This window comes from Psammomys obesus, unplaced genomic scaffold (genome assembly GCF_907164565.1).
Source record: "Psammomys obesus unplaced genomic scaffold, mPsaObe1.curated_primary_1811, whole genome shotgun sequence".
Taxonomy (NCBI): Eukaryota; Metazoa; Chordata; class Mammalia; order Rodentia; family Muridae; genus Psammomys; species Psammomys obesus.
Window position 1 is genome coordinate 27743373 of NW_026596034.1, and position 26683 is coordinate 27770055.

The 26683-nt window shown below is 45.3% G+C and overlaps 1 protein-coding gene across 1 annotated transcript in view; it reads right to left on the reverse strand.

The window, feature by feature from the left end:
• Positions 1 to 1333: 1333 nt before the first annotated feature.
• The window catches only part of Cfdp1 (craniofacial development protein 1), an 87962-nt gene continuing 62612 nt past the window's right edge, over positions 1334 to 26683 (reverse strand). The window contains exons 6-7 of the mRNA XM_055621475.1: positions 12667 to 12825; positions 1334 to 3135 (exon numbers count right to left, since the gene is read on the reverse strand). Coding sequence (XP_055477450.1) covers positions 3045 to 3135; positions 12667 to 12825 — 250 coding nt within the window. The 3' untranslated portion in view covers positions 1334 to 3044. The remainder of the gene's footprint in view (positions 3136 to 12666; positions 12826 to 26683) is intronic.

The window sequence follows — 26683 nt, forward strand, 5'->3', positions numbered from 1 at the left end:
AGATGTCCTGGTCCTGCGGTGCTGGCCGTTTGGCTCCCCGGCTGCATGGCAGAGCTCTCACACTCAACCGTACCTGGCTAGGCTGTGCAGGGCCTCAGTGGGCGTCTCCCTCCTTAGCTCCACAGTGCACACCGCACTCAAGGTTACTTCTTACTGTGTCCCTGGAAGCCCTAGAGGCCTTAGGCAGAACTCTTAATTAGGGCACCGAGTTCCTCAAGAAATGGGTGAGCAGGGTACAGAGAGGCCTGCTTTATTATTTGACCTCATACTGCTTTAGGGCAGTCTGCACACCCCCCCTTAATTAGAAGGTACCAGATACTTTGGAATTCTGACACACCCATCTGGGACACAGAGAAGACAAAGGACCAACTGGACAGGACAGGGCCAAGGAGCTAACTCCAAGGAGAGTCTCTGCTACACGGGATCAGCTGGACAGTGAGTGCCCTTAGCTAGATCTCCATAGTCAAGAGGGCCATGACCCACAAAGGGCACCAATCCACCTCCAAGTATTGACTGGCTCATTCTTCATGAGTCATCGCAAACATTTCTTTAACCATTCCTAATTCTTGAATAAAGAACACCATCTAAGTTCTATTAAATGTGGACGTGAGTAGCTAGATAAAATTTTTCACACATTTTTATAAACTGTGGGTTCGACACTGTCTGCCATACTTCAAACAAACTGTCAGAAGAGAGTATTGGGGGGGGGGTGCAGTTCTAGTTACTGAACTAAGGGTCCACTGGGGAAGGCCAGACATATGTGAAGGTAGCTTAGTCTTCCCATAGTGAGGCAGGGTGTCAGGACAGCTAGCAGTGTAGCTGAGAAAGCAATTCTCACTAACAACTCTGATGGGCTCACACAGGAGTACGTACTGACCAAGAGAAGAAAAGCTTGCCGGTGCCCATGTCTGCTCATGGGTCCCCATGGGGCCCTCCCGTGTAGGTCTCTGCCTCCATTCTGCAGTCATCACACTCAGCCCACAGTGTGTGGCAAGGCAGGGCCTGGCTCCTCTGTCTGGTTTATGCCTATGAAACAGCTACTTGTTTACTGAAGAGCCATGTCCACTTCAGGCATTCTGTCTTGCTGGCAGTTCCTCTGGCCCTCCAGCCTGACTCCTGCAGTCAGAAGTGGCAGAGTGTGGTTTCTAGCTGTTAAAGCAGATGTAGGTCTTGGTGAGCAGGGAGGCCCTCCTCCCTAACAGGCAGCCTCTCTCCTGTGTTCTTGCAGACCTGAGACTCTGGCTGTGTGTTGGGAGGCTGCTCACCTTCTTCTGGCTCAGCTTGAGGCACCTCAAAATCCTTCCTTACAGAACACAATTCTGTGTCTCTCGGACAACTTTTAAAAGATGCTTTATTAATAAGAAAAGTTGAAATCCACATCCAAGTCAGAACAGCATACATACGGACTGTATACACTCCTCTCCAGGATGAGCAACCACCGACGCAGGGCCAGCTGCGTTCACCTCCTCCCTCCCTACTCTCCTGCAACGGCTTTAAAAAACAAACAGAAGAGGCCTCCAGCTTGTGACAGAGGCTGGAAACGCTGTAAGCACACATTTGCAGCCTCCGCTGTGAGGCCACTTTACATCTTATGATGCAGACACACTGCAAAGTGCCTGTGCAGCTGGGTCAGAGACGTCATCACTGCCTGGGTCAGAAGAGCGCAGCTGGGAGCAGATGCCCAGGAGAAAGGGACAGCCTTTTCTAGACAGAGGTGACAGAAACTGCATAGAGCCCATGGATGAAGGTCCTGCCCTCATGGGGTGTGAGTAGAGACTACCTGATCTGATGACAGCCTGAAATGTTCTCTGGTCACCTGGACAGACCTCCGCAGATGGATGTGCACAGACCATGAGCTCACGGGTAGCCCTGTAAACTCCCCTTGTGGGTAATGAGATGCTAACCACCTGGTGCCAACAATTCAGCTTTGGCTGCTGCGAACACTACCCACACATCTGAGGCCTAGCTGTGGAGGCCCACTGTGACCACGTGTTTCTTGTCCTTACGCTGGCATCAGCTCACTGTAGCCCTCTGAGGCACTGATGTGACTCATGCCATCCATAGGCCAGAAAATAAACCTGTGGTCAATGTCACAGAGCTATGTCTGAGCAGGAAACAGAAAGTGGTTTTTGAAGCCCACTTTCTCCTCATTCCCATGCCCCAGGAGCAGGTGACCGGATTTAATATTGTATTAGCATGGGTGGTTTGTTACTTATTTTCTTCTTCAATGCTTCCTAGGTAGGAAGTTTGGGTTTGGAATTTTCCTAAGGAGTATAAAGAACAAGAGGTCTTTAGAATACTTCCCACCCCCTTTTTTGAGACAAGATTCACTTTAGGCCCAGACTGGTCTGAAACTATGTAACCCAGGATGGCTTCAAATTTGCAACAATTCTTTCTCAGCTTCCCAAGTGCTGGGGATTCTAGGTGTGTGCCAGCACTACTGGCAAGAATATCCCTTGACAAAGAAAAAACTATAGATCTACTGAGGTAGAAAATACATCTGAAGTAGACTTCTTTTTTATAGGAGCAAAAAGGGAGTGGGAAACAACAAAAAACCACTCAGCATTAAGTTAATTTATCCCACCTTAAACATGAGAATCTCACGTGGGAGAAGCTGAATCAACTGAGAACAAATGCCCAGAGACACAGCATCTGTGCACCCAGGCAGGCCCCCTGAGGGTCTCCAGGAGAGGCTGATTTCAGAGAGGCCTATGGCCTCACAAACTCTCACCATCACAGACAGGTCTGAGATGCAGTAGCTGGACCTGGGCTGGCCGTCACAGCCTTTGTAGCAGTGCACAGGGAAGGGGAGTGGCGTCTTCACTTTCACCAACCTCGCAGAGGGCTTCTATTTGTTTATTTAAAGACAAATTTTAAAAAGTAAAATGAACGAAACCAGGTGAGATTAAGATACATAAAACAAACTGCAACGTAGAAAAAGGGCCTTGCTGAAAACATGATGAAGAACACGGGAAATATTTCACAGACACACAAGAGCTCACATTGTCAATAGGATTAAGCTGCTACTAATTTTCCCCAGAATGTCAAGGTTTCATTTTGCTCAGCCTGAGATCTCGCTCAATTTCAAACTGCCTGTGGTCCACTCGCTCCAGAAAAGCTTTTCGTTCAATGTACCTGGAAGAAGAAAGAAAGAGTGTGAGTAAAATGTGACAGGAGAGGCCTCCCCTGCTCTGCCCAAGCCCAGGGGTAAGTCACGCTGCTGCAAACCAGCAGGTGCACCAGGCTGGTGCCCAGTGGGCACTCTGGGCTCTCTTATTGCATCCAAACCACCCATCCACAGAAGGACAGTTCTGTCCAGACAAGAACAGGCTAGAGAATTGAGTCAAGTGCAGTGGCACACACCTGTTTATTTATTTATTTTTTTAAAATTTATTTTATATGCATTAGTGTGAAGGTGTCAGATCCCTTGGAATTGGGGTTATAGACAGTTGTGAGCTGCCATGTAGGTGCTGGAAATTGAACCCAGGTCCTTTGGAAGAACAGACAGTGCTCTTAACCACTGAACCACCTCTCCAGCCCCAGTGGCATACACCTTTAATACCAGTATTAAAGGAGGCAGAGGCAGAAAGATCTCTGTGAGTTTGAGTCCAGCTTAGTCTACAGAGGGAGCTCCAGGATAGCCAGGGTTACACAGAGAAACAATGTGAAGGTGAAAGCAGGTATGGATTGCAGAGCTATTTAATTCTGTCCGCTCTGTGACGCTGGGCATCTTCTACATAGTTTGGGGCCAGGCTGTTTTTGTGGCATTAAAGAAGGGGCCCTTTCCTGAATTCCTCTAAGCAGTGAGATCAAGCACCTCTGTAAGAACAGACACACACAGGCTTTCCTTGGAAGCCTGGAGCTGTGCTCCTGCTCTCAGGCCAAGGTCAGAGATCTCTCTGGAGGTCTCCCTCAGTCTTCCCAGACAGGGTGGGAGGAAGGCCAGCCTACGCTGGCAGGCATGCTGGTCAGAAGGGAGCCTGGTTGCTTAATGAGACACAGCTGCATTTTAATGTACCTTTTCTTGCCATAAAGTGTGCTGCAATTTGCTTGCGGGGAGGAACTCTCTGCTGCTAATTAATCTACTGAGGAAGCAAAACTGCCATTAAAAATGGGAGACATAATTGAATCTCTGCACTAATTTTTCTTTGTAGCACCATGGAAAAATGTGCATCTGTCACTACAAGGTTATTACGTTCATGGTGAGCATGTAACCTGGTCCAGGGACCCGTGTTCTTCACTGAGTTCAGGCCTTGTCTTCCTGCCCTTCAGCATCCTGCAGGAAGGCCCATCCCATCTGCTTGCCAGTCAGACCTGAGGCTACTAATCCTCCACATACCAATGAGGACTGGTCAGAAAACACAGTTCTGAGGCCAGAGGGAGATGAATTAGAATCTTGTCACTCACTGGCTGTGTGGTATAAACTTAGCAATTGTCAGTTCCTTACAGTATATAAAAGGGGGAGGGAACAACAACAAAGATATATATATATATATTAATCCCAGGACTACTAGGGCTGAGGGAGAAAGGCTGATGTGAATCCTAGACCAGCCAGGGCCGGAGACCACTCCTGCAGTTTTATTTTTTTTAATTTCTGGAGACAAGAGTTGCATATAATTCAGGCTGGCTTACTATATATAGCCAAGGATGACCACAGCCTCCTTTATCTTTCTAATGGCTAAAACTACAGGTATGAACCTTGTGCTGTCTTATGTGATGCCAGGGCTTTGTACATACTAGGCAAACACTATACCAACTCTACTATAGCCCTGGCTCCTGAAATACTGGCTTAACAAAATGCTAAAACCCAAAAACCTTACAGAGCCCAACCAAAAAAACCTAAAGAAAGATCAGTCCTCCTTGCTCAGATGGGTTGCTGTGAGGAGTAAATGAAATAGCGTATTAATAATGCCTAACATGAAACAGGAGCTCAGCAAAGTGCTAGCTAATACTGTCACTATGATTTTAGGCAGCCAACTTCCATCAGGGTCCTGACAACGGCAGATGGCCCACATTTGGATGTCTGAAACTAGTAACTACCACCTGGTCTGGATCAGGAATTAGGCTGTGGTGTCAAAACTGTCAATGAGGCCAGAACAGCTGGAACCCATGGAAAGGCTATGCTTAGGTGTGACACAAGTCCCATGGGCCAGAGTTGTCAGATTTAGTAAATGGAAATAAAGGGAGACCCAGATTCCCTGGTAAAGAGAGAGGAAATTCAGATTCCCTGGTAAAGAGACAGCAGTGACAGATACTTCTGATAAAGGCAAAGAATGAGACCTGAGTGAGGAGTGTGGACACACAAACAACTTAACACAGCAGCCTGAGGCCCTCACACATGGCTGCTTAGAAAACGGGGGACCCCACCTACTGCAATCAGTCATCCCTCCACCCTGGCTGTCCTGGAACTGGAGAAGGGGCCACATGGGAACTGGGGACTTGGTGGTGGGCATGCTCACGGCCTCTCAGAAGAGCCAGCAGAAGAGAGGTGAACAAGCGGGAGACAGTACTGTGCGTCACGTGGGGGTGTTTCAGGCCAGAGCTCTCAAGCTATCTGCTTTGAGATCAGGAAGGAGAAGGAAGCGATCCTGACATTGGATGCTCACTGAGCATGGATCAGGGCTGCCACACTGAAACTGTGTGTGTCCAGATGACCTGGAGATTACTGAGAGCAAAGTCTAGAACAGATGCTCAAGGTGCAGAGCTGAGGCCAGGGGAGCCTCAGACAGCAGCAGGGCACAAGTACAGATGTACCCCGGTTTCAAGGGAAACCCATCAAACGCCATGGCAGGTCTGGCTACTGTGTTCTCCTAGTCACAGCCCCTGGCAGCTGTTAAAAGGGTCATTGTGACAGCTTGGCTTACATCCAAGAGCTGACCAGAAACAAGTCTTCCACTGGCCATGGACTTGCTGATGTACAGAAGCTGACATTACACTGCAGATGAGAGTGACTTTGATATCTCCTATCTGTGCTTTTGAGCAACGTATTTAATCTCTGACTTTTTGTGCTTGTTTCTTCCTTCTTGGGAACAGCAGGAATAATATGTCAATGATGCCGGCCAGTGGTAGCACACATCTTTAATCCCAGCACCCAGGTGGCAGAGGCAGTGTGAGGAGTTTGAGGCCAGCATGGTCTCGAGAGTGAGTTCCAGACAGTCAGGGTTACATGGAGAAACCTTGTCTCAAAAAACCAAACCAAAACAAAAAAATGTAACTGCCCCTCTGTGGATGCAATGAAACTGAGCTGTTTGGGGTTTAGGTGCTTGCTTCTCAACAATTTAATCATGTCCACAACTGGATGGCCTCAGACTGGGACATCTGGAGTAGACTGGAAACGCTCCTGAGGAAGGGCTGCCTCAAGGCCATCTGAGGGTTCACCTACTTCAACTGAGCCACAGGGGGTTCCAGGCACTTTAATTGGGCCACGGTTCCAGAACAGACCTGCTGGCTGTTCTGCAATGGGAATTAGGTTCTTGCTCCTTTCCTGGCCTGTGCCTAGCCCTCAATCAGACTGACTGAACCTGACCCACTAGGAAACCTAGGGCTGAAGGGGTGTGTCATCCTCTCCTGCTACTATGTTTTATTTTTATTTTTTTATGGCCCATTTAAGTAGCAGCAGATTTTTAATTTAATTTATTTTTAAAGACAAGCTCTCTCTGTATGTATAGCACTGGTTGTTTAGGAACTCCCTATGTAGACCAGGCTGGCCTTGAACTCATGGAGGTCAGCTTGCCTCTGCCTCCCTGGTGCTGGCATTAAAGGTGTGGGCCACGCCACCACATCTGGCAAAGCAGACACATCTTTATTATATTAACAAATTATGCTAAAAGCACCAAGAACCCAGGTGATCTAGTTTTTCGGTTCAGAATCAGGTTATACACAATAGGCTCTGACAGCTGTGCGATCCCCCAACACAAACTGTTTTTCTGCCTTAATTGTCCTGAAATACAGGACACGGGTAGGGAAGAGTCGGGAGCACTATCAGGAAGGATGTGGAGAGGTTGGAGGGTTGGCACTCTGCTCCTTGTGCACGCTTGGTGCCGCACAAACGGCCCAGCAATGAGAAACTTCGGCTCTTGGTGGACAACAGAAATGCTCAGACTTAGCACATGCCCGGGGGAGCCCTAACAAGGCAGGATCCTTCTGCTCTGGGAAAGCAACTGAAAGATGCAAACGGCCAGGCCCACCCAAGCCAGTAATGATAATCCTTTCCTCTTCTCTGCCTTCTCATATCACCTCAAGGCTGCCATGGTCCTGGGAGATAAGACTCCTGGAAATCCTTTGGAGAATGAAGTATTTCCGTGCCCTCTCCTTCACTGTCTTACAATCACCAAATACCCACTTTCCATGACCTTCAGCTTACCTGGACAGAGAGCAGCAGCTAAGACAGAGCCATGTTTCTCTTTACTGTGCATTTTATGCATTGTTCCCCTCTCCTCCATCTGGGGCCTCTGCCTTAGCATTATTATTTTGGAAAGCTGTGTTGTTGATGACACCCATCATCAGGAAATCTGTGCTAGAGGAAGCCACGTTCAACACCTGAACAAAGTCTGTTAATGCCTAGACTGAGTGTGGGATAGCACTTCCAGGAGTCTGCTGACTGAAAACGCAGCACAAAACCCATCCTGATGTATCATGCTGGACTTTCTGATGCTTAGTTCTGATGGTACCAGGCTGCCAAACAAAGCCAGCGGCGTCTGCTAGCCAGTGGGTTGGGCATTTAGACAGTGCGGTGGTGTGGATTCTGCTCCGGGGGCTTACTGCACACTAACAAAAATGACAAAGGGCATGTGACTGAGGTGGTGCAGCTGTTCTAGAGTGGTGTCTGAGCTGAGCCCTGAATGACGAACCAGAGCCTTCTTGGGGGAGGCACACTACAGAGGGAAGGGTACTGAGGCTGGGCTACAACAAGCAGTTGGGAAGTGGACAGAGGTGGGCAGGAATGACCCTTTTGTTTTGAATCACTGGCAGAAAATGGTGGCTAAGTCTTAGAACTAGTGTCTACTTGGGGAGGAAGAAGAAAACAGCCACCTGGAGCCCATACTCCCAGGCTGAAGGGCTGGGGAAGGCAGAAAAGTCAGCCTGGGACACTTGGGGAGATGCCTCCAAGCTTCTCATCTCTTGGAAAATATTCCCAACACTGTGGAAAATATTCCTAAATGAATAAAGCGTCCAACTTAACAGTAAGGTCTCAGTCTGGAGGTGATCATTTAATGGCAATTGTAAGCAGAGGCCTGGGAGGAGACAGGCATTTTGCCTCTTTGTTCCATTCCCCTAACACCCTGGGAGGCATAGAAAAAGGCTTCCACTGTACAGACAACTAAACTGGGGCTAGCACCTGTCCTCATTAGCTCTCTTGCTGTGAGGAAACACTGAACTTTCATAAGCAACTTGGGGAGGAGCAGGTCTATCTGGTTTCCATTATGGAGGGAAGCCAAGGCAGGAACTAAAGGCAGGACCTGGGAGGCAGGAACTGAATGAGAGTTCGAAGATTTAAGGTTGTACATCACACTGAGGGGGTGGGGGGCTAGTAGATGTGGTGGTTTGAAAGGTTCGGCCCCCAAGTGCTTGAACACTTGACCATAGGGAGTGGTACTATTAGAAGGTGTGGCCTTGCTGGAGGAAGTGTATCACTGTGGGGGTGGACTTTGTGGCTATGTATGTTCAAGCTATGCCCAGTGTGAGAGACAGTCCCCTTCTGCTGCCTGGAGATCAAGATGTAGAACTCGTAGCTCCTTCTCCAGCACCATGTCTGCCTGCACGCTGCCATGCTTCCTGCCACGATGATAATGGACCACAGCTCTAAAAACGTTAAATGTTTGTGAGAGAGCTGCTGTGGCATGTTGTCTTCACAGCAATAAAACCCTAACTAAAGATGGGCATGGTGGATCTCTTAAGTTCGAGGACAGCCTGGTCTACAACAGCAAAGTCGAGGACAGCCAGGGTTACACAGAAAAACCCTGTTTCGAAAAACCAAACCAAACAAACTAAAAAACCTAACTAAGGCAGTAGATTAGTGGTGTGGTAGCACACTTTTAATTCTAGCACTTGGGAGGTAGAGGCAGGCAGATCTCTGAGGTTGAGGTCAGCCTGGTCTACAGAGCAAGTTCCAGGACAGCTAGAGTTATACAGAGAAGCCCTGTCTGGAGAATAAAAAGGCATGCACCATCATGCCTGGCAAGATTATTTTATTTTTAAGTATGTGTGCACACATGTGTATGTGTGGTGAGTGCAGGTACTCACGGAAGACAGAAGAGGGCATGAGATTCTCTGGAGCTGCAGTTACAGGTAGCTGTAAGCAGCCCAAATGTGTGTGCTAGGAACTAAACTTTGACCTTCAGGAAGAGCAGCACACACTTTAAACCACTGAGCCATCTTCAGTCCTACTTTCATTTTTTGTATCTCCATTATCCTCTAGTTGTTGCTATTGCTATTTTTGATTCTGACATAAATAGAATTCTCTTCTGTGTATTCTTTTGTGATTTACTACTTTCAAAGCTGATCTACTCATTTTGCCTGCTTTGACCTTCATTTAAGTAGAGTCACAGCTACTTCCTCTTATATGATTTGACAATTCTGTGATTTATCTATGTTCATACCCACGGCTTGACAGTAGCCCACTGTGTAGACAGATTATATTTAACTGTAATCCCACTGACAGCCATTGGAGTTGTTTCTTGATTTTGGATGTTGCTCACGTTGTCGGTACATACCTGCATTTCTGCTGGGAATAAAGTTAAGAGTGAACTGCTGAGTTATGACCATATCATTATAGATATGTAAGAAGTCTGGACACCTACAGCACAGATGTTTATCACATGCACAGACCACTTTCTTTATAACTGGTAATATTCTTGTCTTAGGACCTACTTTGTCCTAATACAAATGTCATTTTATCAGCTTTCCTTTGGTTAGCATTTGCATAATTCATCTTTTCTGTTTATTTTTATTTTCAACATTTCTTCATTCTACATTTTATTGCAATCTTTTTAAAACTGCAAATTGTGGTTTGACTTTTAAAAATTTAATCTGTTAATTTCTGACTTTTAACTGGAACACTTAGTTTATTCACATTCAATAAAAATACTGATGAATGTAGTCTTTTTTTTTTGAATGTAGTCTTAAATCTACTATCCTGAGAGCTGGAGAGATGGCTCAGCCAGTATTGCTATTGTTGAGGACCCAAATTGTGAACTCACAACTGCTTGTAATTCTACTTCCAGTGGACCTGAAGCTTGTGCACATACCCACAGACACAGGTACACATACCAAAGTTACAATAAATCTTAAAAACAAAAAAACCTACCACCCTATATGTGTGATTCCTATTTTTGTTCCCAGGTTAGGTTAGCCTAGAACTCCCTATGTGACCAAGGATGATCTTGAACTCTGATCCTCCTGTTCCCACCTCCAAGTGCTGGGACTACAGTTATGCATTATCAATCAAGTCCAGTTTATGTGGTGCTGGAGATTGAACCCAGCAAACTAGGCAAGTGTTCTACCGAGTGAACCCCAGTTACCTGATTTCCTACTTTCTGAAAGGTTCTCACTAGGTAGACATCTTTAATTTTTTTAAATTATTATTTTATGTGTTTTCCCTAAATGTATATCTGAGCACCATATGTGTGCCTGGTGCCCACGGAGGCCAGAGAGGGCATCAGATCCCCTGGGACTGGAGTTACAGCTGATTGAAAACTGCCATGTGGGAGCTGGGAAGTGAATCAGGTTTTCTGTAAGAGTAGCCAGTGCTATTAACAACTAAGCCGTCTCTCCAGCCCTTGGGTAAGTGTCTTTGTATAGCTTCTTTTCTCCTGCACTCTGTATTTTATTAACACTCCTTTATCTTTGATAGCAGCCCTTTACTTTTATGACATCTATCTGCTTGAACACAGTGAATGTTTTTTAACCCACATAATCAATACTCAAAGAGGCACACTCTAGCCCTTCTCCTGCCATACATTAGATCCCCATAGAAAACTGAATACCGTAAATAGCCTGACGTGGATCTGGTGGCTAAGCAAGTTCATACTCTCCCTCTCTTCTTCTTCTTTTTTTTTTTTTTTTTTTTTAAGTAAAACATATTAGATAGCATCCAGGTTAATGTATATAATGTTAAGGCATATTTAGAAATACTTCCAGGGCCAAAGAAATGGCTCAATGTGTAAAGGTGCTTGCTGCCAAGCCTGATGGGCCTAGGTTCAATCCCTGGGACCCACTACAGAAGGAGCGACCTGAAACCCACCATGTGTGTTCCCCCCATAAATAAATGTAAAAGAAACAAAACAAACAAAAAACAAAAAAACAAAAATGCTCCCAAGTTGGTTCAAATAATGTTAAGGTCTTATTTTGCAGTATAAGGGCTGGGTGTTGGTATGCATGCCTATAATCTCACTCAGCACTAGGGAGGCTGAGGCAGGGAGACTATACAGGCTAGCTTGGCCTACAGAGCAAAACTCTAGCTCAAGAAAAAGAGATACAATCCCTAAATTAGCTCCCCACTGGTTTTTATTGTAAGTTAGGGTGCGTCTATTCATGTATTCATTCATTCGTCTGATTTTTAGGGACAGGGACTCATCATATAGCCCTGGCTGGCCTGGAACTCACTATATAGACCAGGCTGGCCTCAAACTCACAGAGACCTATTTACCCCTGCCTCCCAAATGCCGAGATTAAAAGCTAATTTAGATTAATTAATAACACGAATGACTTGTACTCATGTAGGCCTTCATGTGATTGGTGTTCTTCAAAACGCTTTATGCATGTTCGTTTATGCAAGTGTCATATACATTCTGCATCATTTCATAAGCTCTGCACCAGAGTGAAGGTGAAGGATTGTCCCAGTTTTCCTGGCAAAGGAGCTGAGATAACTGGTATGCTGAAGAAGATCTTACTGATGAGGGGCAGGGTGGATGAGAAGCCCAGACTGTGTAAAGGACCAGTCACTACTTCAAGGGTGAGGAGCGCTAGCCTACTTGCTTCTTTTACACTCCCTAAACACTTAATGAGCCTCCTTTCTTTCTACGCACCAAATGAACATACATAAGAGCTGGATGTGGTGGCTCTTTCCTGTGATCCCAGAACTTGGAGGACTGAGGCAGAAGGATTGCCATGATTGGGAGGCTAGACTAGGTTATAGAGTGAGATCCTTTCTCAACACTCCCACAGAAAAAAACAAAACAATACACACTATGTTACAAGGAAATCACTTTTGGTTTATGGAATATCCTCTTTGTATTCCAGAGTGAACAGGAAACGGTACAGTAATGGCCCTCTCATGTATCATGCAGGCTGTAGCAAACAGACCTTGCTTTGGATCACATAACATGCTCAAACAAACTAACACCAAACCATTCGTGATAATGTGACAGAGTTCTGGCACTAGGCTGGCTTTCTTTGCTTCTGAAGCACTTGAACTAGGCAGCTTCTCAGAAGGCCAAGGATTCAGATCAGGACAAGCCACCGTGAGCCAGACCTGCCTTGTGAATAAGCCAGGCGACTCACAGTTCACTGAAGCAGTAACTCAGTAGATTGAGGCCTGGGGACACTGCTGCTCCCAGAGGGGATCCGCCCCATCCAAGAACAGAGCTTCAGGAGTAACCGAAGCACTGTCTGGTTAGAAACTGTCACTGCAGTGTTCTGGTACAGAGGGCTGAGCCCGCTGCTTACCCTTCTTTCCCTCGGTTGTGGAGAGCCAGTTCCTCACCGATCCCTTCTTCTTCCTTGAAGTTCTCCCAGTCCAATTTGGACTTCTCAAGGGTGCTCATTTTCTGTTTTTTGGCTCCAATTTTCCCCAAAAGGCTGCTCATGCCACTAGTTCTTTTTATCCTACGGAAAGAAAAATGATTATAAGAGTTCTGACTTCTGGATGAATAGTTTTTTGTTTTGTTTTGCTTTTCATTTTTGGATGGACACGGGGTTCCCTGGATTGGAGCCATTTGTCTGAGTGGAAACCATGCTTGTACCAAGGGCATTTCCTTTTCTGTGTGGCAACTGTAGGCAGGGCAGAATCCTAATGTGCCTTTCCTGCCTAACACACATGACTGCACAGCTGACAGGAAGCCCTCAGCCCTTCAGACCTCGGTGTGCCATGTGGCAGGTCTCTGCTTGCAGGGAGGGAGGAGAATGGTAGGGTTCAGGCAAGACTTTGGAGTCACATGCATAGGTCTAAATTCCAGCTCTGCCCCAATGACTCAAGGCTAGTTGCTCAAGTACATGTTCCTTGGTTTTCCAACCTACACTGCCTGCTTACTCATGGATGGGGGGAATTGTCCACGCAAAGGGCCAAACAGCATCCGGCACAGGGTCAAGGTGCAGTGAACTGTTGGCCACTGTGAATCACTGTCCTCATCTGTGCTTTGAAGTCCCAGAGGACTCTTCCACAGAGTAAGAACCAGTTCCCAGTACATACGAGCAAGAAGTCACAACACTGTAAAAGGGCCTTTTAAAGGCAACTGCTTTTCAACTCCTGTAAGCTGGGGCCTGGTTTTTCCCAAAGGTAGAGAACATCCCGAAAGTAGAGAATGTACAGCCTGTGCTCTACTTGCTGGTGATGCTATCTATCACAGGCTGTGGGAGAAACCCCAAATGCCAAATTCAAGTCTTGGCAGGTCAATTGTTTCCAGTCCATGTGGCATGAATGAGATAAGGGAAACAGAAAGCAGCTAGAGTTTATAAGGTGATATGAGGGGAAGAAACCGTAGAAAGAACATGGGATAAAAACAAACCAACACCTTGTTTTTTATGGGTGGGGGCAGGGATGCGCAGACCAGAGGACAACTCTGTGGTATTGGTTCTGTCCCTCCATCTTTATCTGGGAATCACTGTCAGGTTTGTAGGCTTGTATTGCTGGGTGCCAAAGGCCTTACCCACAAGCCATCTTGCTAGCCTGCTTTTTGTTTCACGAAACTAAAATGAATTTTCTGCTGGAAGAAACTGGAGATTATTTTCTGCTTCACAGGGATAGGCAAGAGTTGAAATAGTCAAGCAGTGCACACTAGCACGGCAATGTTTACTTTCCTGGTGCGTTCTCAGCCTCTTTCCTGTCTGATGTGAATTTGGCCTGTTGTGGACAACCTCAGGTTTGAGCTGAAGGGAGTAATTTCTGAGCTTACCTGGTATCACTCCAACTTATTATAAAACCATAAACTGTGAGCTATCTGTACCCTAGGACAACAGGCTAGTGCCCACACCAAACACAAGACTTGGGCATAATACATTCTCGTTCTACTAACAACGGTCCAGAGGATGTTAGCTCCCCTGTCTAGTTCATACCACCCAACAGGCTGGGCTTATTAGCTAATAAGATCAATTCTGAACAGCCAGGTAAGCTTCATTGTCCATGTCTTGAGTTGGATAAATAAGCAAAGTTCAGAGAGGTTAACAAAAATACACCAAAGGGGCCTGGAGAGATGGCTCAGAGGTTGAGAACACTGGCTTCTTACAGATGTCATGAGTTCAGTTCTCAGCAACCATATGGTAGCTTACAACCATCTATAATGAGATCTGGTACCCTTTGCTGGTGTGCAGGTGTACAGGCAGACAGAACATTGTATACATAATAAATAAATCTTAAACAAAAATACAACAAAGGTCAAACAGAAAATGCAGATTCAGGACAAAGCGAGGCTCCAGAATATGACTGTCTCCAAGGTGAGAAGCTTCGAGTTTTCTGAGAGCTATTTTCTTTTGCTTAAGATAATTAATTGTAAATTGGATCAAAATGCATTGTATGCATTTATGAAAGGACCTGGTCCTTTCTGTGTGGCAGTCCTGGCCTTCTGTAATCATAACTAAGTTCACTGCATCTAAATGGTCAATACCATCTGTTAAGGATGGAGATATGACATGTTCTCCTCTGCTCTGTGCCTCTCAATGGGACTTGGATTCACTGCTCTCTGTAGGAAGAATCCTGCTGCTGCTCATTTTCAGAGATGCCCTGGGCTACCATCTGTTTACAAGAGGTCTGGAAAGGAACTAAGTAAGAGGTCCCTAATGAAGAGGCTGGCAGAGCTTGTCAATGGGGCTGTGAGAAGGTACAAGAAAGACCTTCACTCCCTGTGATCTTTAACACCAGGAATCCACAGAAGAGAATTTTTGGTTTGAAAAAGCATCTAAAGTCATCTTCTCATCCACTGATTACAGTCATTCAACAGAGACAGCAGCTCCACTGTGCTTAAGATTAGGAACACACGAACACACACACACACACACACACACACACACACACACACACACACAAAACTACAAGGTCTGACCTTTGATTATGACGAGAAAAAAAATCTATCAAAAAGGGCAAGAAATGGCAAAGTGTGACAATTTACTAAAAGACCCCAAAAGGGAAATCGCTGAGGGGCTGTTCTATTTAACTTATTTCATCCATGCATTAACCGAACTGCACTTTACAGAGAATGAAACCTGTCATAGCCCACGGTGGTAGACCTGGGCCTAGTTTAGGGATCCTCATGGCAGCTGCTGCCTTCTGCCTGTGCTTGGCCCCACAGGACAGGGACACAAATGATGTAGCTACAGGCACACTCCAATCTCTACTACTGCTCCGCTGGGGAGAAGAGAGGTCCACTTTCTCCATTATCCTGGAGCTCACTGTGAGCAGGATCCAGGCCTTACTTGCTCCTTTTTTCTTTTCGAGACAGTCTCTGTATGTAGCCCTGACTGGCCGGGAACTTGCTCTTTACACCCAGCTCACCTGGAACTCAAGAGAACTACCCGACTGGGCTAGGATTAAAGGTGTGTGCCACCACACCCTGCCATCTTACTCATACTGTCGTCCACAGTGAAGCAAACAACTCAGGGTACATGATTGTTAGATTTTTAATTGACCAAGATCCCTACTTGACAGCAGGTACTCAAACAAACAAACTTCTCCCACAACAAAAAGATTTAACACCATGCTTCAAAAGACAGTTCAGAAAAATTAATTCCAAAACTGGACCAGCAAGGACAAGGACACGTCTGAGCACTAGCGACCTTTCCTCAGAAAGTCAATATACAGAGCTGGGCTCAAGTCTATACCTCTCATATCAAAACTGGCAGAACCACTGACATGCAAACCGTCTGCAACAAGACTCTGTGGCAGAGGTTTGTGTACTCCTTCGAGTCCGTCACTGTTTACAAGGGAGGGGCACACACATGAACTACTTTCCAGAGCCACGCGCAGGTCTGCCACCTTGTACCAACGTGGGGAAAGTTCCAACTTCCCCGCTGAGAGCTTGGGGCTGATGTTCCTTTGGGTTTCCCTAGATTTAGCTGACATCTGTAAGAATGAAAAGTACAATCCAAATCCTGGCTGATTTCAGGTCCCACCTGTAAACTAATCTCCCCAAAGCCCAGGATCAGAGCTGAGCACTAAGGAAAGGACTGAAGCTGGCAGGAGGGAGATTGTCTAGACCCACCCACCTCACCACTGAGTTGAGGAAGGCAGAAACTCGAAGGAAGAAGTCCTAGGGACCTTAAGCATCTTGTGGGTTCAGACCCATCAGAGCTCTTTATAGCATGGAAGCTGATACAATGCCAGGAAGAAAGTGGCACAAATCAGTGAAAGCTGAAAATGAAAGCTGTCCAGAAGCTACAGCGTCTCCGCCTTACACGGACACACTGTTCTTCAGATAAACTGCCCTTGTGCTAAGCCAAGAATGAGGGCATTTGCAGGCATGTTGAGTTTAGATTGAGATAACGTCTTGCAATGTAGCCCAGGCTGGCTTCAGATTTTTAACACTTGTTAATGAAACATTTCTGATTATTCTGAAGGCAAACACCCTGAACTTCTATCTCTTCAGAAATGCTATGAGCCCCTTTCCATGTTAACTGTGAAGGTCTCATCTGTCCTGCTATGGACTCTCAGCTGGCAATCACAAAGAGAACAATGCAATTACAGCTGACCGGTTCAGTTTGAACAAAGAGTTCCTTCTTGGTGCTACTGGCAGGTAAGTGGATCACTAACTTAATAATGGTTCAATCGATTCATAGCTGAATGAGCTACTAGGAAGTGGAGCCTGGTGAGAGGAAGAGGCTCACTGGAGGCACACTCTTCACTTATTTTTTTTGAAAACTTGACACACACTTGCCTCTTGTGTGCTAGAATTATAGAGGTGTGCCATCACATCTGGCTTCAGGCATGTCTTTTAAGGTTGTATTTTTGTCTGTGGATCCTTCCTTTTCTGTTCTCTCTGCTTTCTGGCTACTGAGGTGAACAGTTTTTCCCACCATGCCTTTCTGCCAGTGTGCTAGCTAGCATATCAACTTGATACAGGTTACAGTCTTTTAGGAGAGGGAACCTGAAACTAGAAAATGCCTCCACCAGATAGGTGTGTGGGTAAGCCTGTGATACATTTTCTTGATTGAAGGCTGATGTGGGAGGGTCCTGCTCACTGTGGGAAGTGCCATCCCTGGGTTGGCGGTCCTGGATGGTATAAGAAAGCAGGCTGAAGCCAGCTGTGGTGGTGCATGCCTGTATTCCCAGTGCTCGCAGAGGCAAAGGCAGGTAGATCTCTACGAGTTCTAGGCCAGCTTGGTCTACAAAGGGAGTCCAGGACATGCCAAGGCTACACAGAGGAACCCTGTCTTAGCCGTGAGGAGCAACCCAGTAAGAAGCACACGCCCCCATGGCTTCTGGTGAAGTTCCTGTCTGCCCTAATTTACTCCCCTGACTTCCTGTGATGAAGGACTGTGACAGAGAAGTATAAGTGAAATGAACTCTTTCCTCTCCTACTTGTTTTTGGTCATGGTGTTTTTATCAGCAATAGAAAACTAAGACAGTCAATGTCACAGATCTGGAAGTAATGGGGCCAGGTGGCCACAGACTGAACTTCTGAAACCACAGTGGAAAATGCACAGTTCCGAAATTAAATAAATAAAGGTGCAGTGAGATGGCTCAGTGGGTAAAGGAGCTTACTGCCAAGGCTGATGACCTGAGTTTGACCCCTGAACCTATATGGTGGAAGAAGAGAACCAACTGGCAGTCTTTGTCTACCACCCGAGCACACACAATACAGAAGTGTAAAACGGTGTTTTAGTTAGTAAACCATTCCTTCTTAAAGTTACTGTTTTCAGTTATACCACAGCAACGAAAGCTGACTAACAGCATCAGAGGGGGCAGGGTTCCTTTTGGGGATAATGGAAGTTCCCCTGGAGTGTTCTGTGGGAGCTGTTGGGAGACACAGCTCACTTTCCAGATTCTGGCTCTAAAACTGCGGACAGATGCACAGTCTGAGAAGCCAGAAGCCAGCTAACTCCATTTTCAACAGGGAAGCTCTACCTCAATAAAGCTATTTTGGAAAATATAAACCTTTTTTCTAAGCACTGAATTTTTATGTCTAATTTTTATGTCTTTTATTATAAAAGGAAATAAAGGAAACTAGTTTTACAACAAAAATGTTACTCACAAAAGTACCTCAAAACTGAACTACCACGTGGCCAATCAGAAGGCTTTTACGCCAGCCCTGGTGGTAGATGCCTTTAATTCCAGTACTTAGGAGGCAGAGGCAAGCAGGTCTCCATGACTTTAAGGATAGCCTGGTCTACATAGTGAGTTCTGATCCACCTAAGGCTACACAGTGAGATCCTGCCTCAAAAAAAAAAAAAAAAAAATCAGCCAAACAAACAAACAAAAGGCTTCTGGCACACCGTTTATGATACTCAACGATTGAAATGGGCACCATTCTATTATAAGTCATATTTCCCTGACATCATCAATCTTAGATGCTAAGCAGGGCTGGGCTTGGTTAGTTCTTGGAAGGAAGAAATGGAACCAGTGTGTTGTCTTCCACCCCCACATATCTACTTGTTTTTGTTTTCCCCTTAAATCAGTACTCTATTTTAAGTTTTAATTTAATTAATTCGTTTTTATCATTTATTACAATTTATTCATTTGTATCCTGGCGTGGCCTTCTCCCTCATCTCCTCCCAATGCCATCCTCCCTCCCCTCTTCTTCCCCTATGCTCCTAGTCCACTGATAAGGGAAGGTCCTCCTCCCCTTCTATTTAACCATAGCCTATCAGGTCTCGTTAGTAGTGGTTGCATTGTCTTCTTCTGTGGCCTAGGAAGGCAGCACCCCACCCCACCCCCGCTCCAGGGGAGATGATCAGAGAGCCTGTCACTGAGTTGTTGCCAGAGAAAGCCCCTGCTCCACATACTAGGCACCTCACTTGGATACTGAGTCTATGGACTACATCTGAGACAGGGTTTTAGGTCCTCTCCAAGCATTGTCCTCGGTTGGGGTATCAGTTTCTGCAGGATCCCCAGGGCTCAGTTTTTTGGCTCTGTTGGTGTCCTTTTGGAGTTCCTGTCCCCTCCAGGTCTTCCTATCTCCCCCTTCTTTCATAAGATTCCCTGCACTCTGTCCAAAGTTCGGCTATGCATCTCAGCCTCTGCTTTGATACCTCGATCAGTAGAGTCTTTCAAAGGCCCTCTGTGGTAGGCTCCTGTCCTGTTCCCTGTCTTCTCCTGCTTCCAAATTCAATCACATTTGTCCTGAATGAGGATTGAGCATCTTCCTTAGGGTCTTCTTTGTTGTTTAGCTTCTTTAGGACTATAGATTTTAGTATGTTTATCTTATATTATATGTCTAATATTCACTTAAGAGTGAATATATGCTATGTGTGTCTTTCTGTTTCTGAGTTACTTCACTCAAGAAGATCTTTTCTAGTTCTTACCATTTGCCTGCAAATTTTATGATTTCCTTGTTTTTAATGGCTGATTAGTATTCCATTGTGTAAATATACCACAATTTCTGTATCCATTCCTCCATTGAGGGACATCTGGGTTGTTTCCAGCTTCTGGCTATTATGAATTAGAGCTGCTATGGACAGGCTTCAGCAAATGTCCTTGTTGTATAGTTGAACATATTTTGGATATATGCCTAGGAGTGGTATAGCTGGATCTGGAGGTAGAACTATTCCTAATTTTCTAAGAAAGTGCCAGATTGATTTCCAAAGTGGTTGCTACTTGTTTTTATAACAATAAAAAGATAATTTAGAAAGGTCATGGGAAATTAGTATAAGATTTCAACTTTCCAGTTCAATGTCAAAGTAAAAGACACAGCACTGTCATTATCTGAGTAAGCCTCACTTAGATTCACAATTAATTCCACAGATCCTTTTTTTTTTTAAGCATACATTTACTTTCAGAAATAGTATGGAACCATTTTTAAGTATTTTAGACATCATACCACAGCTCATCTTAATACGTCAGTGTGTATCTCTTAAGATATTCTCCTACATAAACTCAACACCTCATAGTACACTGAAGAAACTTAATGCTGATACAACCTCTACCAAGGCTACCTTTGAATTCTCACCCAAAACAGTTTAAAATGGTCTGGACAGCTACTCTCCCAGCACAGCACAATTCATCTCAGGCAGTCTTCTGCCTCCTGGCCTTGGTGTCATTATTAATTTTTTAAGAGTCTACTCTGGCTGTCTCAGAGACCATAGCTCACTGGATTTTCCTGTCTCTTGTGGACAGATTGAGGTTAAACGTTTTTGCGGAGCGTGGCATGTTCACAAGGCGGGGATATGTTGCTGCACCATCATCAGTGGCGCCTGACGTGGGGTCAGCACATACTGAAGATGTTAAGTGTGCTTCCTGTGGTCAGGGGATGGCTCTACGTATACCTTCTCCTGGCTGTCCTGGACTCACTTTGTAGACTGGCTGTCCTAGAACTCACAGTGATGCACTGTCCTCTGCCTCCCAAGGGCTGGGATTACAGGCATACACCACCATGACCGGCTTAGTGCTTCATTTTGTAATGCCCATCTGCGTCTAAATACAGACTCAGGACAGTGAATAGTAAAGGGTCCTAAAGGACAGGCACCCCAGGAGGTGGTAGCTCAAGCCTTTAATCCCAGCACTTGGGAGACAGAGGCAGAAGCAGGTGGGTCTCTGAGCTCAAGGACACCCTGGTCTACAGAGTAAGTTTCAGGACAGCCAAGGCTATACAGAGAAGCCCTGTCCTGAACAACTGGGGCGCGGGGGGGCGGGAGCACTGGGGAGGACAAACACACAGCTCTCCAGAGGATAATAAGCTCCGGCATGAGAAAGTCTTAAACTCAAGAGAGCAGTACTATGGAATTGCTAGCAGAGCCCTAGTTTGAAAAGTACAGCAGTAAGGACAGGGCCTCTCAGGCCAACGTAAGAGAAATGCACTTAGATGCGTAAACCAGGAAGAGTAGATGGCGTGAAGCTCATGGCAAGGCAGAGCCTCTGACTCTCAGACATGTAGGAAATTCAACTCCTGAATTTCCCTTGCACAGTCCCACTCCAGTGTAGTTTACTTATTCAGGGAAAGAGGTAACTCCACAGCCCCTCCTTACTCTGCTCCAGCAGTTTCCTTCCTGGAGTCATTCCCAAGGTTTGGGCAGGGCAGCCTCATGGCAAACAGGGAAAGGCATGCCACTGTTTCCTCGCAGTTAGAAAGGAAGGCAACAGCGAGCTCTTTGAGAGAAAATACTGAGTTTAACGGGAAGAGAATGAATTATGCATGGGGAGGAATGTTTTGTCCCTGAGGTGCAAACCGCTGTTGCTTTCATTTGTATCATCAGATTAAGCTGGGGCAATGATTTATTTACCAACACAAAAAACCATTTATACTTCTGAGATGGAATTTTTAAAAAATTATTAAGCACAGCTTCTAATAAAGGCTCTGATGACATTTTGCTTGATACATAACCCTGGGAGCTCGGTGGAGGAAGACACAATTCATTTTCCAGATACTGATTCCATATGGGCTCACAACCAATCTGAACCACGATGTTAACAGAAGCCCGGATATTTAAAAGCCAATGCTCTCTCTTCAAGAGAATATTACCTAGCTTCCTGTTATGACCTTACCAAGCCCATGAAGGTCAAGCATGTGCCTGTCTGCGGGACAGAGCCGCATATTCCCACAATTATTACTCCTGTTAGGACCACATGGCTGGACACAAATCTCTAAACCAGCCAGGGTGAGAAGCAAAACAGAAGACTTACATGTCTCAATGATGGGTTGGGTGGCTAGCTGCTGAGTGAGGACTCGGCATATTTCCTAAACCTCAGCGTTCGGCTTTTTTTGTAATTTGCAGCATCCCTCTCCCCCCCAACTCTGTCCCCTTACAACAAACCAACCCGGAGGAGGCTATGGATATGGCTCAATTGGTACAGTGCCTGCCTAGAATGCGGAAAGCCCTGGGCAATGGCTCATGCCTATAATCTTAGCACTCAGGAAGTAGATGCAGGAAGATCAGAAGGTCAAGATCGTCTTCAGCTACATTATAAGAGACACATGAGACCCTGTCTCAAAACAAAACAGTGAACAACCAAGCCTTGGTCAATACTTAAAAAAGCCAGGTTTGGTGGTGTGTGCCCGCAATTCCAGAACTTGGGAGGCTGAGACAAGAAAGGAGCAGATCAAGATCAACTTCAGCTAGAAAAGGCCTGACTGAACTACATGTGATCCTTCTCAAAACAACAACAAAGACAGACGTCAATATAAAATAAATTTAAAATTCACAGGTTCCAAGGTTGAGGTCATGTTTAAATTTCAGGACATGGTGCTTTTATTACTTGAGGCTGAAATAAGGAACCCCGGTTCTCCTATAGGACCCAACTCCCAAGTTCCTTTCTGGTCAGCATCTACTACAGGACTTACTCAAATGCTAGAGTATTATCTCTAGTCTCATAGAAGCCACAATCCTGCTAAAATCTCATCGAAAAATCTTGAAGGTCACCTCACTCTATCCTTCTACTTCCCAGGGAGCTCCCATCTCTCCTCAGAAACCCAGATGGCTCCATCACCAGCTTTTCCCCAGTCATGCCACCCCTGCTAATCCAGAAACTAAGAGAGCCCTTAGAAGCAAAGGTCTGCACGCAAGTGATTTCAGGAAGGTAGCTGGAATCCCAAAACTTCACTCTAACAATCACAAGCTGTCCCTGGCTGACAGGCAATGAGAGAAACAAAGCTGGCAGCCCACCAGACATGTCAACTAAGAGGCTACTATAAACTGGCATGATACTTGTAATCCTAGTACTCAGGGTGGCAGAGGCAGAGGCATCTCTGTAAGTTGGAGTCCAGACAGCCAAGGCTTCACAGAGAAACCCTGTCTCGAAAAACAAAACAAAAGAGGCTACTCTAAAAAGTGTGACTGACTAAAGAAGGGTAGAATAGGTCCAGCGGTGGTGGTGCCTACCTTTAATCTCAGTGCTCTAGAGGCAGAGGGAGGTAGATCTTTGTGAGTTCAAGGTCAGCCTGGTCTACAGAGTGAGTTCCAGGACAGTCAAGGGTACACAGAGGAATCCTGTTTCAAAAAAAAAAAAAAAAAAAAAAACTCAAAACCCAACAACAAAAACCCCAAATAAAATAAAAATAAAAGGAAAGAAAAAGGGAAAAGAAAAACAGAAGGGCAGAGCATTAAGTTCTGTCTGTCCCCATGTACCCGCCACAGGCTCTGGGAAAGTTGGCATCGTACCCCTCACTGGGGGAGGCTCTCGTGGCTTCTCATTTCAAAGCTTCAGCGCAGCTTAAAGGATTCTATGAATGCTACTCTTTCCTGGGGGGCCAGTGGTGCTGCACTACCTGCCCTTCCTGTCACCATGAGGCTGGGCTAGCAACCCTGCAGGGACTGCATGAGTGAGCACCGTCGATGTTCTCACAGTCCAGACTCAGGAAGGAGGCCGAGCATGGGCACGACAGTCTGACCTGAATGACACAGCTCAGAGGGGGGCACTCAAACCCAAACCACAGCCTCAGTCACTCTGAAGAAAGTTCTCCTGCAAATGAAGATAACAGAAATCACCCAAATACAAGCTACTAAAGGTATGCTCTGAAAGCAAGCCAGGAAACCTAATGAGTAGTCAATTCTTATTCTCAGAGAGTACTTTTAAAATAGTTTTACTGAGACATAATTCACACAATAAAGAGTCTACTTAAGGCATACAACTCAACGTATGTGTGTTTTGAATGGGGGGAGTTTGAGACATCTTTTCCCTGTGTAGCCCTGGCTGTCCTCAGAGATCCACCTGTCTCTGCCTCCCAGGTGCTGGGATTAAAGGAGTGGTCAGCACAATGGGTTTTGGTATATGATCATAATTTAATCTTAGAACAGTTTGTCATCACCACAAAAACCCTCACAGTGAGTGTGGACAGGGTGGCATGGTGCCTGAGAACTTCTTGCTTAGCAGAGTTCAGGTGTAGCCAATACTATGTTGGATCTATGCTTTTAAAGCCCTGGAGTGCTCTGACTTGGAAGTCAGTGAAGAGAATGATTTACCCCTCCATCTAATTACAGTATGTTTGTTTGTACTCTGGACAAGTAATTTCCTCGAGTCTCAAATAACCAATTAGTAAAAGGATAGTAATGATAACCACACTGAAGGATGATAATTAAACCAGAGAAACAACACTGCTAAACCCTTATCTATGGAAGGCCTTCAATGAGCTAAACCTTTCTCGGCCGCTGGAGACAGGTTTCTTCTCCTCCTTGAATTTCAGTCACAAGAGACAAATATGCAAACGAGCAGTTACTTTCTTTAAAAACTGCACACAGGAAGTACAGCTGAGCAGGACAGGGAACAGTGAGAGGAGGAGGACTGCGGAGAGGAAGGGACGGGCAGTGTCTCATTAGAAGGGCAAGAAGAAATGTGCCAGAAGGAACAGCTGGGACACAGAAATCCAGGAGCTCAAAGGAAAATGCTTGGCATTCTAAGGAAAATAGGTTTTCCAGTAGTTTCCATGTGTCCTCAAAAAGATAAAATCCACACACATACAAATATAAAATTTTTAAATATTTATTTTTTATCTACATGTACATATATTTGCATGTATTTTGGGTAGGTTTTGAAGGTCTCTAAACGAAGTACTGGATCCCATGGACCTGGAGTTACAGGCAGTTGTGACCCTGATGTGGATGCTAGGAACCAAACTCTGGTTCTCTGGAAGCACACAGTATACTTAACTGATGAGGCATGTTTTTAGTTCCCAATTTAAACTGTTACTTCTAGAAAAATCAATGAACTTGGGATCTAAGAGTTGCCTTTTCTGCTTTTTGAAGGTAAGTCATCTCTGGCAGCAAGGTTTATTTTACCTCCCATGCCTTCCCAAAAATTTCAAACTAAGAAAAGCCTATCTATTGTGTAAAAGCCCCCCCAACTCTGAAAATTACTTTCTATGTGGACTTGGTCTGATTGCTAATTTCAGTTTCTTTGAAGACACCTGGACCTTTCTAAAAGTGAATTTGGACACTTTTTCCTAATACTCATTGGATGGATGACATCACTTCCAAGTGTAGTCATTTAAGTACTATTATGTTCTTTTGACATCCAAGTGTTTTATCTTCAGTCTGGGCTATTCTCCCTACTTAGTACCACACACTCAACTGCCCACTGTAATCTCCAAGAGGATACTGTTAGACATGCTCTACTTGAAACCTTTACGTCTTAGCTGAAGCAAGAGATGGCCCGGTCCCACTTCCAAAGTCCTGTCTTCGGTTTCCTCGCTTCTTCTAGTTCAGGTACGAGCCCAGAGCTGGGTCTCAGCCCAAACTCCTCTCCTCTTTGGTATCCTTTTGGTTAGCTTCCTAACCTCCCCCAGTCTTTGTTCAAATCATTTCATTGAGATAAACAATGACTATCCTAGTCCACACACTAAGCATTTTCCTGCAAAGCCTACGACTTTCTTCCATTTACTGCATACTTTCTATTTCCCTTTGGAATGGAAATTCCTCAAGGGCTGAACCAACTTCTTTTGTCCACCCCCTGCTAAGGATCAAATCCACACCATTAGGCACTAGAGATAAATGCTACATCAATACACCAGTCCCCCGTGAGTTTTGTTCAAATGTAACCTAAACACTTGGCACCCTGCCTGGCCCTGCTATGCACTCAATAAATATTTGTTAAAAGAATATATGAATCTTGGGAAATAAGATCAACTTTGTATATCATGCATGAATTCTCATATGTGAAATGCTGTCCCTCCTTAGCGATTTCCAGTGCAGCTGTGGACTTCAAATATGCAGATAAACATTTGTTTATTGTAACATGACAGACATTCTTGCATAGCTTTCAGTATCTTGGAATTGACTGTAGCATGCATGCCTGTACCATCCTGAGGTCTGCAGAATGTTCCATTATCTTGTCATAAACTCTAATCCTACACACTTGGTTACTACCTTTTAAGTGACAATAACTAAATAGAGAGAATGGAAAGGAGGCATGCTGATGAAACTTTCCCTCCTCTAGCAAAGAATTTGCAGAAAGTGAAAAACAAAACAAAACAAAACTAGATTCCTTTTATGTGGAAATGGAACTGTAATAATTGAACCATGAAGTCAACCAAAGACTTCCTTATTGTAGTAGGTTCTTCCACTTTTACTGAACACAACACAGCTGAGCTGTTTTGTTTTGGTTTTGGTTTGAGTGAGTTTTTTGGGGGGAATCCTAGTGCTTGTGTATGTGTTGGGGAGGTGGTGTTGTATGTGGTCTGTGTACAAGTATGTGTTGCTAACAACAGCACACTAGATAAGCACCCTGCCGGTGGTGCGGTACCCTCCATCCTGGGGGAAGGGAGCTGGGCTACTTTCACAGTTACATATAACCTCATGGATATAATTGGAGCAACCAGCTAGCTCAGTATTTAGCCAACTGCAGAATTTCTTGTCAGAATCTGCCAGACAGAATCACTCAGGTTTTCAGATT